Source organism: Nothoprocta perdicaria, unplaced genomic scaffold (genome assembly GCF_003342845.1).
Source record: "Nothoprocta perdicaria isolate Ctin4 unplaced genomic scaffold, notPer1 scaffold_32, whole genome shotgun sequence".
Taxonomy (NCBI): domain Eukaryota; kingdom Metazoa; phylum Chordata; class Aves; order Tinamiformes; family Tinamidae; genus Nothoprocta; species Nothoprocta perdicaria.
In genome coordinates this window covers 3664286-3681714 of record NW_020455555.1, presented here as the reverse complement: position 1 = coordinate 3681714, position 17429 = coordinate 3664286, and the positions used below count along the sequence as shown (strand labels likewise).

The window sequence follows — 17429 nt, the reverse complement described above, 5'->3', positions numbered from 1 at the left end:
TACGCCAGTTCCCTGGGCCTTCAATCTGCTCTCATGCCGTTATAAAAGAATTCCTGCCAGCAAATTCTGAATGCTACTTTATGTGTAGCCAGAATGGAGAATTTCCACCTTGGCTGTTACATACTATTGTCAATAAAAGTAGTTTACAGAAGTAATTCTGGCCTAGTTGGTATCAAGGGAGGTTTTGCTGTTGACTGTAGATAAGCCCCTGCTTACATCAGCACCATTTTCTGATATGTAACATGTGACTTAGAACATATAATTCAGATGTCTGCAGCCTTATCATCTAGATTCTGGGCTTATTTGTGGAGCGAAATGAGTCCCGATGGAAATGTTCTCGGGTGGGCTGTGTTTGCTGGGCCTTGGAAGGGAAACGTGTGCTCTGTGTTCGCGCAGGAGGCACCTCGCCGGCGCAGTGGGAGGACATCACGGGCACCACGCCGCTGACCTTCACCAACGACTGCGTCTCCTTCACAACCAACGTGTCCGCCAGGTATGGCAGCAGAGGCTGCCAAACGCACCCAGGGAGTCGTTTCCCTGCACTAAACTGTGCGTTGTCGTGGGTTTTATTCGGCTTTCTGTAGTCCTTTCACAAGGCTGATCTAAAGGGGTAATGGACCAGATGCTTTTTTGTCACTCCGTATGAGCACCCGACGCTTCCAGGCTTGCAAATCCAGCTTTGTGCCGGCCTTTGCTGTCTGGGTGATGGCTCCTGGCATCCCAAGTGCTGCTTCTCTAAAGGCTGCAGTGACACGCAGGGTTTGTCTGCAGACCTGTCAAACTGGGGATGCTCTTCAGAGTCTCCTCTGTGATGGACTTGATGGTCTTACTGATTGAAGACTTTCAGCGGGGTCTGTCCAAATTGTGCCTCCTGGCGGAGAAAATTTAGAGTTTCTTATGTGCCTAGCAGTTGCCTCCATAAAAAAAAACTTCATATATAGAGAGAATTGCTGAAAGAATAGAGCAGGGTGGAAATATTGTGGCAAAGATAAAAATTGACTTACAAATTATATCAGCCTTGTCATCAAGCTTGTTCCGAGAGGGGAATATAGCAGTATAGCATTCATTCTTGAGAAAAAAATCACTGTGGGCATACACACTTTCAAACTATATGGGAGATGTGATATATATGTGTATATATGGGCAACCAAGGAGATTGTTTTAGATTTCCTATAAATCTAATGTACAGCGAACCATCAGCAAGTTACAATGTACATGGCACGTGGTCACAAGGAATACACTTCTTCCCCAATTTAGCATCAAACTCACCTTAAAATAAACAATTTTAGGATATACCAGTGTATGGAAAGGATCAAATAAAGATATCAACATCTCAGTGCCAGATGTTGCCATTTTTGGAAGCTTGAGGCTCCATTGGCAGTGCAAGGAAAGCTTTGACACTGGGAGGTCTGCAGAAGCAGTAGGAATCCAGAATGGCCAAGGATCACAGGATATGGGATTTCTCTTTGAAGGTTTGAGAAATGCTTGAGCATAATGAAAAATTCATTTAATGGTTTCCTTTCTCCTGTTCAGGTTTTGGCTTGCAGACTGCCATCAGGTACTAGAAACTGTTGGACTGGCCACACAGCTTTACAGGGAATTAATATGTGTTCCCTATATGGCCAAGTTTGTGATATTTGCCAAGATGAATGACCCCGTGGAATCCAATCTGCGTTGCTTCTGCATGACAGACGACAAGGTGGACAAAACTTTGGAGCAACAAGAGAATTTTGAAGAAGTTGCAAGAAGCAAAGATATTGAGGTACATCTCTCTTACAGCCTGTCTTCCTCCATGCAAATGGACTGTCTTGCAAGTGGAGACAGGTCCACAAAAGGGTTTCACAGCCGCTGTGAGCACAGTTAGCAGAGGCTCGCAGTCAGACTGTGTCAGAAGGGGACAAGGTGAGGGAGCGAGAGGACGTGTCTGGCAGCGGGTGATGCTGGCCAGCCTGGGGCAGGCTTTGGGCCCTTCCCGCGCTGCGGGTGCTGCTGGCCCGGGCTTCCCGCAGCATGGGGCTGCTCCATGTGTCTCAAAGGGAATCTATAAGTTCCTTCTCCTTCAGAGAAAACACTCAAGGCTTTCCAAAGCACCCACACTCAGAACTGTCTTTCTGTGATGCACTTTAGTTTTCAGATTTGTCGCCAAAATTTAATCTGACCCATGCTAAACTGAAGGAAGAACTAGGTTAGAGGAAATCATGTTATTCTAATGTGTCTCGCTCTTATGAAAAGCAGTTTTGCTCATTTATATTTCATTGCTTTGGTAGGTTCTGGAAGGAAAACCTATTTATGTTGATTGCTACGGAAATCTGGCCCCGTTGACTAAAGGAGGACAGCAGCTTGTTTTTAATTTTTACGCTTTCAAAGAAAATAGACTGCCATTCTCTATCAAGGTAAAAACTGCTAACTTTCATTCAGCCCAGTATAACTAACTTGATGTATGTGTCATTGTTTAACAGGTGGATAATGTGGAGAGGGTGCTTTGCATAAACCCACTAAAAAGTTGCTAGCTGAGCCGGGAGCAGAATACCTATAATATTGATTCACAGCTTCTTAACAAAACTGTACTGCAGTCTGTCCTCTCAGTGGTAGCAGTAGATCCGTGCTTCCCAGGGACTACTAAAAAGGAGGTGAAATGTTTGAACAGGCAGAACATCCTACAAAAAAGGAGTGCTCAGATACACATCTCTGAATGTCCGTGCACAGATGCTTACTGTCCTTTGCCTTTTCACAGCTTGAGACTAAAGAGGCTTGGGCAGTAGGCATTTTGGTGAGCCCAAGTGCAAAACTTGGCAGAGAGAGATGAGGGTGAGCTTAAAATGCCACTCACTTCCACGCTGGAATGTTGCTGCCTGGTTGGCCTCGGCCGATGCCGGGGGGTTCATGACGTTGGGAAATGTGAGAACGTGGGGCTGATCCAGCTCTGTTAGGAGAGCTCCCTTCCCCTGTGGCCCTCAGGCCAGGTCCCAGCTCTGGGCCTTGCTCTGTACCCATCAGAGAGCCACTTTTGGAAGGGAGCTCCTACAGACTCTCCAGAAACCACCCCATGTTTTCTGAATGGAAACATATTACTCCACTGTGCAATAATGTCTTTTCTAGGTAAGAGACAGCAGCCAGGAACCTTGTGGTCGTTTATCATTTTTGAAAGAACCAAAGACTACAAAAGGACTGCCACAGACAGCCGTCTGCAACTTGAATATCACTCTTCCAGCACATAAAAAGGTATTTGTTAGGAAACTTAAATGTTTTCCATAGGGTTGGTTTGTTTTTATTTTCGCTTGTTGAGTGGTTTTGGGTTTTTTTTTTTTTTTTTTTTTTTTTGCTGGTGGTAAGGAAACCCTGTGACATGCCAATAATGAGAATGCTTTGGATTACAATTGAGTCTTTTTAAACTTGTTTTATTGGTTTCCTGTTTGTAGAACGCTTTTAAAGTCCCCTGTTACTGTGGTGTCAAGTTCCTATATTTTTTCTGATTCTGTTTACAGCTCATGCTTCAGCCTGCAGCTCATAGGTTTATGCTTTCAGTAACGTCACGTGTTGATTTGCATTGGATGTAAGATTTTTGTGTGTGTGTTTGTGTTAACATTTTGGATTTGCTTTGCTTTATAAATCAGCTTGCATTTTGTGCTCCCAACTTGGTCCTTTTCATATCCTGATATTCTTTTCCCTGCTGTCCATTATAATATTCCTTGTCTCTGCAATGCATCTTGGGACCAAAAGGAAACAGAGTCAGATCAAGATGATGAGGTAATATAAACACTGTCTTCTGTTTTTATTTCCTTCAGATTTACTGAAGAAAAGTAAATATGTTACAGAAAAAAAGTTACAATATTTTAAACTATGTCATTGAAATAATAACTAAGGGATAACTATGTCGTTCACATCTGATATTCTGCTACAAAACAGTACAAGTGCACAAATGTGGAGAAACAGAATTTTATCTTATGAAATTAAACCAAGTATAATAGCAGTCAGACTTTTATCTCTGTAACTTTTAACTGCTGTAAACACAATATATTTATAAAATTCAGACCAAATTTATTGCTGGCAAAGTGAAGAAGAGTGTATGCAGTGTGGTTTTGGCCCGTGTAAAAACTTTGCCAGTGCTTTGGGAAATTGCCTTTCTGACAAGGATTTAACAGCTATGCCCTATCATGTTTTACTCCTGAAAATAAGCTGGATTCTTCTGATAAGGTAAAATTACTAACATCAATTTCTAAATAGTGTATATAAATATATTTTTAACTAAATCTCCCATATTTGGAGGTTAAAAATCCACAGCTTGTTGGAAACTGAAAGTTTAGGTTATCAGGAAATTGGGTGTGTTTTATTCATTAGAAGCAGTAATAACTATGATGATCTTATAAAAGAAATCAGATAAGATGTATCCCATTTACCTACTCGCAGAGATTCTGTTTCTTCCTGGTGGCAAATAAATAGCTGTAGCCTCCTGCTGACTAAAATAAAACACTCCCTACACGTCAAAAATAATAATAATAGCAGTCACATCACTTTGTCTCCACATGATTTGTTTTTAGTGACTTATTATACAGCTATTTCAGTAGTTTTTTTTTTAAACCATGTTTTAGCCACATAACAAAGTAAATTGCTTTCTGAAGAACTTTTAATATTTAAGACATCACAGCAGCAGCTGTGCTATTGAACACAGTAACTTACGATGCAATTTATTAGTTAACTATAGTAGTCCGCTTTCTAATCTGCATCTTTGCATTTTGTGCCTATTAAAAACTCCCTCCCATGCCTTTTTTTGTCCTTGATGTATTCACTTTAAAGCCAATGTACATTGTGGTGTATGTGCTTTTGGGACAAACTAATGTGGGGAGAAATATTGGATCAGTCTAAGTTCTATGAATGTTTTATGTCTGCCTCTGTAGTCTTTTGTGTGGAGCTCCCGTTTCTAGCCGAAGGTGGTTTATTTTACAGAGAACAAGAAGCATTATGCCATTTCTGGTAGTATGAAGCATTTTGCTAAGTGACAGTGGGGTAGCAGCCCAGGGAGAGGCACCTCGGGACTGAGCCACGAGCTAAGTCTGCTCTGCAAGGCCAGCTGCTCCTAGCAGAGTGCGCCGCTGGAGCCGGGATCAGCTCCTGGATGAGGGTGGCAGGCCCTTCCCTGCTCGCTCTGGAAGGGCAGTAACTTGCAGCTGGTTCCTACCTCCTGCTGTGGCCTCGTCCCTTCCCCAGCTCCCGAAATTCCCTGCAGGAGGGACAGGGATGGGGACAGGCGCTCTCCATTCCCTCGCTGCTTGCCCATGTGGCCTCCAAAACACCATCCTGAAGCCTCGTGGGGACATTCAGTCCAAGATCCTGAGGTGTGATGGTAGTTGTGCTGGCTCTGGTGGTGATGCTGAAGGCACCAAGCAGTTGTTTGCTTTGTTGCAGACGGAGAAGGCCGACCGGCGCCAGAACTTCGTCTCCCTTGCTTTACGTAAGCGCTACAGCTATCTGACTGAGCCTGGAATGAGTGAGTTGCTCTTACCAAAGTACTAAACTGTATTTATGTGATTTTTGTAAGAAGAGACATTTTTTCTATAAACGTATTTTGGTGTCGTTTTGGAAAAAAAAATATTTAAAGCAAAACTCTTGGATGGTCTGTGAACACCTATGTTGTGAGAGCTTGAAAAACTCTGACTGGAAAATGGCATTAAGGAAAAATACAGTAACTTCGAAAAGTTCTGTATACCTCCAGGAGAGTGGAACTGCAAATAAATTTCCAGTAGAGAGTCCATTCCTCTTCCCTTTGAGAGGTTGGAGGTTGCTGCTGCAGCACCGTGATGCAGAAGTGAATTGCAAAAGAAGTTGAGCAAGGCTGAAGAATTCTATGCAGACAAGCACTGAAAGGTTTAGATTCTTAGCCAGAAGGGACTCTCTCATATTCCATATCTTGCTTTTCTTTCTCTTGTGCTCTTTTTCCTATACCCCTTCCACATGCTTTCTATTCCTTGGCACCACACATTTCCTTTTCTTAAAGTTATGTTCCCCTTGACCAGGCTCTGCTCTCCTTCCCTGGAAGGAAAGCTCTGCTCTCTGTGGCTCCCCTTTCCTTCCCATTATTAGATACAATAATGTGTTTGGCTTAGCCTTTTGTCCCCCACTGGCCTGTCTGAGGTCGCCTGCTACTGTTCCCAGGCTTTTTCTTGCCTCTTCCTCATAACTTTGGGTCAGTTCTTCTCAGCTGCAATACATAGCAAAGAGAAGGCACTTTAAATGTGCTGGATCCGTGGTTTAACAGGAGATGGAGCTAACATAAGAGGCACAGCAGTAGAGTTTAATGCTTTGCTAGCCAGTTGTGGCAGACTGGGCCATCAGAGCACACTGGAGCCCCTGAAGAGACATTGCCAGGCACAAACTGCCCGACCAGTTGTTTTGATGTTAGTTCTTTTCAAAATGATTTTTGTTTTTGCTGTCAGACTTGGGACTACATGAACATCTGCTGAACATTAGCAGCTGCTGCTCATTAATGTTCATAATAAAGTCTAGTTCATTTGATGAAACATGGAATCATAGGGAATGAAGTGTCTTCTTTGGGAGAAGCGGTGTCTTTGTGCTTTAAGAATGAAATTGCAAACAGGATAGGAAGAAACGGGTGTTTCTTGAAGCAGGCCATGCCAGTCAGGCCTAGCACTCAAGCTCTCTACAACCCGAATGATGTTCTACTGTATCACCAGCCATCCCCCTCAGTCCCTGGGCTTTCATTGGCATTTATAGACCCAGTACATTTCTCCTGCAGGATATGGACCTGTGGTATACTGAACAGTTATTTAACTATTATTCTCTAGGAATGTGTGTGCTTTAAGCCTTGGCAGGCTAATGCTAGTCTCACCATGCTTCTTTCACAGTGAATTGCTCTCTATAAGACAGATAAAGCAGGTTTTGGCAAATTATTAGCATAACTTCAGAGGAAGGTGCGTTGAGCAAGTCCCTGGGGTATTTTAGCTCCATTTCTAACTCCAAGAAAAAAAAAAAAAGCCCTCCAAGTTACTCGCAGTGTCAACTCTGAATGTTACTGCTGTATCAGAGGATATGTATGCTCTGATGGGATTCCCAGAAATACTGTGTCTTCTGGCACGAGTACCTCCTGTGATGCAAAATATGGTTGATGATGATTTTCCTGGAATGTCTATGAATAAGCTGAGTGTTTTAGGGGTGATAACAGTTAACAGGTTTGCTCTTGCCAGGAAATTTTGCATAATATATTGTTCTCTGACCGCTTTTCTAATGCTACCTTTTGAGAAATGCAAAGTTGAACAGGTCTGTGTTTGAGCTGATTCCAGAAATCTCCTCAAAAGGTACCAAGACACTACATCTTGTAGAAAAAGTGTGCTCTTCTTTTAATGGCCTCTTGTGAAATAATTTTGTAAGGTTTACATATTTGTGCATAATACAGCATACAAAATGTATTACTCTGTGTGCTCGTTTTGAGATGATATATTGTGCATGAATGAAACCTGATTCAGTTGCTTTGCTTGCTCACGTTTATCATAAATCATACTTTCCATTCTTCATGTATGACATATGCTTCTTAAAACCATTTCATGTAAAGTTTTACTTTAGTTTTGATTTAGTTTTACCAAACAAAAGGAGTATCGCATGAGAAACAAATGCAAAAATTCCTTTTCTTTTATTTCTTTTTATTATTTTCTAAAATACTGACTCAGAAAAGCTCTTGCTCTTATTGGCTTTGTGAGTGTGAAGCATATCCGAATTGTGCATGGGAGACAGAGATTTGAATTTATTCCAGTTGCTTCACAGTTTGCACATCAATTGCCTGTCACTTAAAGGGTTCTGCATGATGTAACTCTGAGTGGTTTTTTTAAAAAAAACTTTTAGCTCTATAATGTCATTTTACACAAGTTTATATTTTATATAGGTACAGTATCTGAATAGAACAACACGAATAGAACAACAGAAATTTTAAAAGGGATAAAAATCTGGTAGTTGTGCAAAGCAGACATACCTAAACAGGCAAAATAGAGCTGGCACGAGTATTTCAGAACTAGCACATCAGAAAGTCAATAGGAAGTAAGAGAAGAATTTTCGTTGTGGTTTTTATTTCTACCTTATGGATTCCTCCTTTGTGTTTTCTATTTTTCATTGTTTGCGGACTTGGTTGCTCTGTGCTTTCTGTCTTTCATTTCATGGTGCTTTTTGTTTTGGACCAGTGATCGGTGTTACGGCTCATCCCTACTCTTTTTTTTTTTCCCATTTTAACTCTTCTTTTGCCTTCTTCATCCTAACTCATGCAAACAATTGTACTTGCTTTTCGTAATATTACAACGTTTACTGACCAATTTTCTTCTCTGGTCTCTCTGTTTTTCGATCATTTTTGTTGATTTTACGTTTGATTTTAATTTAACAATTTAAGAAACAGTTGAACGGAGTGCAGGAGCAACAAGATCCCTACCTGCTACTTACTCATACAAGCCATTCTTTCCAACACGGCCATATCAGTCATGGACAACAGCTCCAATTACAGTGCCTGGGCAAACCAAGTCAGGCTTCACTTCCTTATCAAGCTCTTCCTCTAACACTCCTACAGCCTCCCCTTTAAAATCCATATGGTCTGTTTCTTCTGCTTCTCCAATCAAATCCACATTAGGAGCTTCTACCACATCTTCAGTTAAATCTGTTAGTGATGTAGCATCTCCAATTAGATCGTTTCGGACAATCTCTTCACCAATAAAAACTGTGGTCTCGCAGCCTCCATACAATATACAGGTCACGTCAGGCTCTTTGGTCAGAGCTCCCACAGTACCAGAAGCTGCTGGCCTAAAGGGGCTGGCATCCACTCCCCCATTCCCCTCTCGGACATCTCCAGTGACTACAGCAGGGTCTCTCTTGGAGAGATCCTCCATAACCATGACGCCTCCAGCATCCCCCAAGTCCAACATTAACATGTACTCTTCGAGTTTGCCACTTAAATCGGTCATCACATCAGCATCCTCACTATTATCGTCCCCTCTAAAGTCAGTGGTGTCACCTGCTAAGACAGCAGTTGATGCTGTTTCATCCTCTAAAGTCATGATGGCCTCGTCTCTCTCGTCACCAGCGAAACACGTAGCTGGGCACGCAGAGGTACCTTTGCTTAACGGATCTGTGTCACCTCTGAAATACCCATCTCCTGCCAACTTAATAAATGGATCCAAAGCTGCAGCTGCTCTTCAGGAGAAGATCACTGCAGCTGCGCACTCTGCAAGCTGCGCCGCTAGCGCGGTTGCTGACACAGCTGAGAGAGGGTTTTCACCTGCCACGACGATGCCATTCTCTCCACTCAGGTCATTTGTGTCTACAGCACCATCGGCTTTTCAGTCAATAAGAACTCCTCCTGCAGGTGCTCTCTATACAGCCCTTGGGTCAATATCTGCAACTACCTCATCAGTAACTTCATCGACGATAACGGTGCCGGTTTATTCGGTAGTCAATGTTTTGTCTGAACCAGCATTAAAGAAGCTCCCGGAGTCGTCCTCGCTTACCAAATCAGCTGCTGCGCTGCTGTCACCCATTAAAACACTGACCACAGAGGCACGCACTCAGCCTCCCTTTACCCGAACTTCATCACCAATAAAATCGTCCTTGTTTTTAGCACCCTCTGCTCTTAAGTTGTCCACGCCATCTTCTTTATCCTCCAGTCAGGAAATATTGAAAGATGTTGCTGAAATGAAGGAGGACCTAATAAGAATGACTGCAATATTGCAGACAGATGTCGCAGAGGAGAAACCATTCCAACCCGAGATATCTAAAGAGGGTAGAATTGATGATGAAGAGCCCTTTAAAATTGTTGAGAAAGTAAAAGAGGACCTAGTAAAAGTTAGTGAGATACTGAAAAAGGATGTGTGTTTAGAGAGTAAAGGGTCGGCTAAAGTATCCAAAAGTGATCAAGGACACCTGTCTGAGGATGACTGGGTAGAGTTCAGTACAGAGGAGATTGATGAAGCAAGACAGCAAGCTTTGACAAGCCCTCCTATTTCTGTTCCAGAGAAGGCCCAAATTAAAACTAAAACTATGTCGGAAAAGGATTATAACTTGTCAAAAGTTATTGATTACTTAGCAAATGATATTGGTAGCAGTTCATTAACAAACATAAAGTACAAGTTTGAAGAGGGGAAAAAAGAAGGTGAAGAGAGACAAAAACGTGTTTTAAAACCAGCTATTGCTTTGCAGGAACATAAACTTAAAATGCCTCCAGCCTCCATGAGGCCTTCAACATCAGAAAAGGAGTTATGTAAAATTGCAGATTCCTTTTTTGGAACAGATACTATTTTGGAATCTCCAGATGACTTCTCTCAACATGATCAAGATAAAAGTCCCTTATCGGACAGCGGCTTTGAAACGAGGAGTGAAAAAACGCCCTCGGCGCCGCAAAGCGCGGAAAGCACGGGGCCCAAGCCGCTCTTCCATGATGTGCCCATCCCGCCCGTCATTACGGAAACCAGAACTGAAGTAGTTCATGTGATCCGCAGCTATGAACCGTCCTCCGAGGAAATTCCAGAGCAGAAAGCGGAAGAGCTGCCAGCTGTGAAAGCTGCTCCTGCCTTTATGGAGCTGGAGCAAAAACCTACCGGATCTATTAAAGAAAAGGTTAAAGCGTTTCAAATGAAAGCCAGCAGCAGTGAAGAAGATGACCACAAATGTGTCCTTGGCAAAGGTGTCCGAGTAAAAGAAGAAACTCATATCACTACAACAACCAGAACAGTGTATCATAAACCTCCATGCACCGAAAGCACGTCCGAGAGAATTGAGGAAACAATGTCTGTTCATGACATAATGAAGGCCTTTCAGTCCGGCCGGGACCCTTCCAAGGAACTGGCAGGTCTGTTTGAGCATAAATCATCAGTAACATCAGAGGTTAGCAAGTCTGCTGAAACTTCACCACAACATGCAGAGAAGGACAGCAAAATGAAACCCAAATTGGAGCGAATAATAGAGGTCCATATTGAAAAAGGTAATCAGGCTGAACCTACTGAAGTCATTATTAGAGAAACAAAAAAGCATCCAGAAAAAGAAATGTATGTATATCAGAAAGACTTACCTCGGGGAGATATTAACTTAAAAGAGTTGGAAAAACATGATGCTTTCCCTTGTTCAGAGGAACAAGGTCAGCAAGAAGAAGAAGAGCTCACAGCCGAAGAGTCACTTCCTTCTTATCTGGAGTCTTCTAGAGTTAACACTCCTGTGTCCCAGGAAGAAGACAGTCGCCCTAGTTCTGCTCAACTCATGTCTGATGACTCTTACAAAACACTGAAGCTTTTGAGTCAGCACTCAATAGAATACCATGATGATGAGTTGTCAGAACTAAGAGGGGAGTCTTACAGGTTTGCTGAGAAAATGCTTCTTTCAGAAAAGATAGATGTGTCTCATTCTGATACTGAGGAGTCAGTTACTGACCATGCTCTACCCCTTAGTTCAGAGTTACAGGGGTCTGATAAGCGATGCAGAGAAAAAGTAGCTACTGCCCCCAAAAAAGAGATTCTCTCCAAAATCTATAAAGATGTGTCTGAAAATGGTATAGGTAAAATGTCTAAAGATGATCATTATGATAAAGTGACAGTGTTACACTATACTGGAGATGTTAGTAGTCCAAAACATGCCATGTGGATGCGCTTTACTGAGGACAGATTAGAGAGAGGGAGAGAAAAGTTGATATATGAAGACAGGGTGGACAGGACTGTTAAGGAAGCAGAAGAAAAACTCACTGAAGTGTCACAGTTTTTTCGGGATAAAACAGAGAAGCTGAATGATGAGCTACAGTCGCCAGAGAAAAAGCAGCATAAAAAGAATGGCAAGGAGATGCATTCTAGCCAGAGCTCTGCCAGCAGCAGCCCCGAGAAGGTTGTGCCCTCCGAACTGCCGGCCTCCCGTGACGAAGTAAGGAGTAAGGTGAAGCAGTACCCAGCTGATGGGAAATGCTTTCCCAAAATCGATGAAAGAAAAGCTTCCAGCTTGCCCAGCAGTCCTGAGAAAAGGATTTTTGTGCAACAAACAGATGACTCTAAGCAAACTATGGAACACAAAGGAGGTGCTCAGCAGACTGGGATGCCCGAAGCTGCACAGGCTGGATTTCAGCTGAAGCAATCAAAGCTCAGTTCCATTAGGCTTAAATTTGAGCAGAGTATAGGTCCAAGGAGTAAGGACCTAACTCAAGAAGAAAAAAAAATGGATGGTCAATCCAAAATTCCCGTAAAGAAACTGCAGGAAAGTAAGTTACCAGTGTATCAGTTTTATTCCAGAGAGAAGCACCCGAGGCAAGTAGATCTCATTGATGGCAGCACAGCTTTACAGAAAGAGGTGAAAACACAGGAGGCTTTTGCTCCAGGTAAAGGAAAAATTGCGGAAGACTTTCCTGCTTCGGATACACAAAAACAAAGAACTGAAATGAGTAAAAGTGTGCCAGAATACTTCTCAGAACAGCAGGCAATAGACTTGGCGTATGGCTCAGATGCAGCCACCAAGGGACACTGGGACAAAAAAATCTACAGGACGTGGGAAAGCCCTGGAACTTCTAATCATAAAACACAGAAGGAAAAACTCTCACACGTACTGGTTCCAGATACAGTAAAAGAAAACCATGTAGATAGTGCGGAAGCTAAAGTTGACAAAAAAAGTGAATTTATCACTGTGACAGAGCACAAATTGGCAGCAAATGGAATTCATTCAGAAGAAGTGAAGGAAATGACTGTGAAATCTCCCTCAAAAAAGGTTTTATACAGAGAATTTGTTGTCAGGGAAGGGGAGCATAATGGCGAAGTGGCTGATAAAACATCCAAAAGGAAAGAAGAAATCAGTGTGTCCCATATTCCAGTGAGGATTGTAGAGGAGAAGAGGACCACAATGAATGGTGTCTATGAACTTTCAGCTAAAGTATCCCAATCAGCTGTGGTTAAGGAGAAAGTTGAGAGGCAGTTTGATTATGTGGAAGATGAAAAAGGAAAACATTCAGAAATCAGAAAAGTTACCAGGCAACAGAGTTCAATAGGGTTAAGTTCTTCTGTTGAGGAAACCGAGCTATCCCCTAGCAAATCACCAGATTCCTTAGAATTTAGTCCAGGAAAAGAATCTCCTTCAAGTGACTTAGTTGACCCTGCCATGAGTGATTATTTGGATAAAGTTGCACCTTTAGCGAGTGCTGAGGGAGTGAAAGAAATTAAGACCTTACCTGTTTATGTCAGTTTTGTTCAAGTAGGGAAGCAATATGAGAAAGAGGTGCAACAAGGAAATATTAAAAAAATTATCAGCCAGGAGAGTAAGACAGTGCAAGAGACGAGGGGGGCGTTTTACGCAGCTAGGCAGCAAAAGCAACCGCCTTCTCCACAAGGTAGTCCAGAAGATGACACTTTAGAACAAGTGTCCTTTATAGATAGCTCTGGTAAAAGCCCCTTAACGCCAGAAACACCGAGTTCGGAGGAAGTGAGTTACGAGTTTACCTCTAAAACCCCCGACTCACTGATAGCTTATATCCCAGGCAAGCCCAGTCCTATACCCGAGGTATCTGAGGAGTCAGAGGAGGAAGCAGAGGCTAAGTCGACCTCTTTAAAGCAGGCAGAAGTTGAGGAACCACCACCCGACAAGGTATTGCCTAACCATATAAATAAGGACTCTAACAAAAGACCAAAAGGTAACAGAGTCGCCTACATCGAATTCCCTCCTCCTCCACCACTGGATGCAGATCAGGCTGAGACAGAAAAGAAGCCCCAATATTCCACAGAGAGCGAAATGGAGATGATAGAAGTAAACTTGCAAGATGAACATGACAAATGCCAGCTGGCTGAACCGGTCATAAGAGTACAGCCACCGTCTCCTGTGCCACCAGGAGCAGACATCAGTGACTCTAGTGATGACGAATCTCTCTATCAACCCGTCCCACTTAAAAAGTACACGTTCAGACTGAAAGAACTGGAAGATGACCAGAAGGAAGCATCAAAACCTAGAGCCCCCGAAAAGATTGAGAAACAGAAAGAGTTAGGACATCCCACTTCTGGGAAACCTAATGAGTTTGACATTGGGCTTGATTCACCCCAGAATGATATAGTGCAAAATGGGAATAATGACCAGTCTGTCACAGAGTGTTCCATAGCAACCACTGCAGAATTCTCCCATGATACCGATGCGACCGAGATTGACTCTCTTGATGGTTATGATTTGCAAGATGAAGATGATGGTTTAACTGAGAGTGATTCTAAACTTGCAGGTCCGGCAGTTGAGCCCAAAAAGGACGTATGGACTACAGAAGGCATTCTAAAGCAGACTGACCGCTGCTTTAGCCAGAGTAAGCTTGAAGTCATTGAGGAGGAAGGCAAGGTAGGCCCTGAAGAAGACAAGCCGCCTTCGAAAGGTCCAGCTTCTGAAAAAACTGGAGATAAGAGTGAACAGAAGTCAGGGGCACAGTTTTTCACTTTGGAAGGCAGACACCCTGACAGGACTGTATTTCCTGATTCATATTTCAGTTACAAAGTAGACGAAGAATTTGCAACACCTTTTAAAACTGTGGCCACCAAGAGTCTAGACTTTGACCCCTGGTCTAATAACCGAGGTGACGATGAAGTGTTTGAGACTAAGTCAAGGGATGATGAGGCTAAACCATTTGGTCTGGCAGTGGAAGACAGATCTCAAGCGACAACGCCTGATACAACTCCAGCCAGAACTCCAACAGATGAGAGTACGCCAACTAGCGAGCCCAACCCCTTCCCATTTCATGAAGGGAAGATGTTTGAGATGACTCGCAGTGGTGCAATTGACATGAGCAAGAGGGATTTTGTTGAAGAAAGACTCCAATTTTTTCAGATTGGTGAGCATACTTCTGAAGGGAAGTCAGGGGACAAGGGGGAAGGGGATAAAAGTACAGTCACTGCCATCACACAGCCACAGGCAGGGGACAGCACTGTAGAGGCAAACCTAGAGAGACCAGTAGAAACAACTGCAGTTGAACATAAGCCCATCATCCAGGCCAGTGGAGATTGCATGGAAGCAACACTTGGTAGTAACTCACTGGAAAAGTCATCGACAGCGGTAAATGCTTCTAAAGTTGATCCTAAATTGCGCACACCAATTAAAATGGGAATTTCTGCTTCCACCATGACTCTGAAGAAAGATGGCCCTGGCGAAGTGACAGATAAGATAGAAGCTGTGATGCCGAGTGGGCAGGGAGTAGAAAATGAAACCGTAACCATGATTGCGAGTTCAGCTGCTAGCCAGACGAGCTGTAGGCAAACAGAAAACACTGAGTTTCCAAAAGATAATTTTAATAACAACAACAATTTGGATTCATCTGCTGCCCATACAGATGCTATTACCTGTAACGTAGTGCTAAAAGAACATGCGGAACCCAAATGTTCCATACAGAAAGCTAGCCCAATGAAAAGCCCAGCAGGAAAAGGTACAGGGACAACTCAAGGACACAGAATAAAAGATAAGCAGAAAGTGCATGGAGACCAGCAAAAGTCAACAGAAGTGGTAGGGACTAGAGCAAAATCAAAACTTCCTGTAAAGGCCAGCTCAGTAAAAGAAGTCTTTCCACAAAGTACTCTCCAAAGCAGTGCAGGGAGAAAAGTGGGACGGGCTAGTAAGCCCGAAAAAGCAAAAGAAAATAGTTCTTCTCCTTGTCTAGAAGCTAGGTCTAGGATTCCTGTCAAAAGTACACATAGGAGTAACTCAGCTAGAAAAGCTCCAGCCCTGCCAAAACAAGAGCAGGTAGAGAAAGGAAAAGCAAAACAGCTTCCTTCTAAATTACCAGTAAAGGTAAGATCTACCTCCGTCACAGTGCCGACAGCTAAAGTAAAGAAAAATCAGCTTAGGGAGGTATGTAAACATTCTATTGAATATTTTAAGGGAATTAGTGGTGAGACATTAAAGCTTGTGGATCGTCTGTCTGATGAAGAGAAAAAGATGCAGTCAGAGGTCTCTGATGATGAAGAAGACAGTACATCGAGAAACACATCATTGTCAGAAGCTACTCAAGTTTACCAGCCTTCCATTACATCGAAGTCCGCTAGAGATATGAGAACAGAGGCAGCATCTTTAAAATCAAAGATTGAAAAGGCCGACAGTGAGAGGAGGAGGAGTAAGAGGACTGGTGAGAATGAAGGCAGTCAGGTTTCTGGAGCTCTCTTGGCTCACCTCGTGGAGATCAAGCCTAGTTTGTAAAACTTTCAACTTGTTGATCCTAGTGCATGAACTGTTGTGATTGCCTGTGGAGTGACTTAACTGTAGTTCTCATTCTGTCATTGTCATCTGTATGTGCTGTCCTTTACTCTTCTTCCTTCCTTTAAACCAGTCCTGTTCTGTAGAAAGCTAGTGAAGCATGCCAAAGACGTTGTTGTAACTCAGACATTGAAAGATTTCTTTTGTGACAGCAAATTCGTTCTGTCAAAGTAGAGAAAACAGATGTTAATCTGATCTTGGTGGTTTCCACCAGTAATTGAACAACTTGTGTACAGTCTAACAGCTAGATTGTCCGCATGTTTGGTTTCATTACACGGCATCATGTAGTTTGACATCTGGCTTTACACAGGTGAAAATATAAAAGCTGTAAAAAAGAAATTTGTTTTGTAGGCTCTTAGGACACACAACCATTCTAGTAAACAATACGAGCACCGGCTACTTAGTTGAATTAAAGTGCTTACGATAAACTATTGTCCGGTATTGTGGATTTCTTTGCAAAACCATTTTAATCGAGAAATTGTAAATCACAGGTCCCCAGAGTCCATGCGAGCGGACCGATATAAGGATGGCGATTGTAGCCGATCACCTAGGACTTAGCTGGACAGGTAAGATTTTTATGCTTTCGTATCAGAATCAGTCTGAGCTGTTAGGCTTTCGGGCTGTGTTTTATCCAAAGGTACAGCTTGCCCTGATGGGCCCAGCCAACACCCAGCCTGTCCCAAAACATCCAACACATTGCCCGGCCAGAGCAGCGTGGCCGAAAGCAGTTGTGAGGAATTGTCCTGCAGTGTGGCAGGGTGTTATACAAACTCCCGGCGGGAATAGCTGACATGGTTGTGCTCTCCGAGCGGGCACGTGCCCGTGGAGCTGGGAGGATCTGAGCTCCAGCACTGCAGCCGGCTCTGGCTGCCGCTTTCCCAAAGCCTCAGGGATCGCGACGGCCTCGGCGGTGGCCGCAGCGGCGCGGGGTCCCTGGGGAGGGTGCATGGAGCACCCAGGGGCGCTCGTAATAAAACTGACATTTTTAACACTGACATGATGGTTGAGAGATTTGTGTTTGGCTCCGTATTGCTTGCTGTTGTTTTCTTTTCTTTTTTCTTTATAGAACTGGCAAGAGAACTGAATTTTTCTGTGGATGAAATAAATCAAATTCGAGTAGAAAATCCAAATTCGCTTATTGCTCAAAGCTTCATGTTATTAAAAAAATGGGTTACCAGAGATGGGAAAAATGCTACAAGTAAGTTCAAGTGGTT

The 17429-nt window shown here is 43.1% G+C and overlaps 1 protein-coding gene across 5 annotated transcripts in view; it reads left to right on the top strand.

The window, feature by feature from the left end:
- ANK3 (ankyrin 3) overlaps positions 1–17429 on the top strand; it is a 154682-nt gene that overhangs the window by 123918 nt on the left and 13335 nt on the right. For 3 of the 5 annotated variants that reach the window (XM_026042978.1, XM_026042977.1, XM_026042976.1), the window contains exons 27-35: positions 397–493; positions 1534–1762; positions 2268–2393; positions 3100–3222; positions 3721–3747; positions 5404–5485; positions 8387–10963; positions 16707–16781; positions 17282–17413. In XM_026042978.1, the coding sequence (XP_025898763.1) occupies positions 397–493; positions 1534–1762; positions 2268–2393; positions 3100–3222; positions 3721–3747; positions 5404–5485; positions 8387–10963; positions 16707–16781; positions 17282–17413 (3468 nt within the window). Of the gene's footprint in view, positions 1–396; positions 494–1533; positions 1763–2267; positions 2394–3099; positions 3223–3720; positions 3748–5403; positions 5486–8386; positions 16088–16706; positions 16782–17281; positions 17414–17429 lie in introns of all 5 variants that reach the window. The other 2 variants (XM_026042980.1, XM_026042979.1) reach the window with 2 other exon arrangements.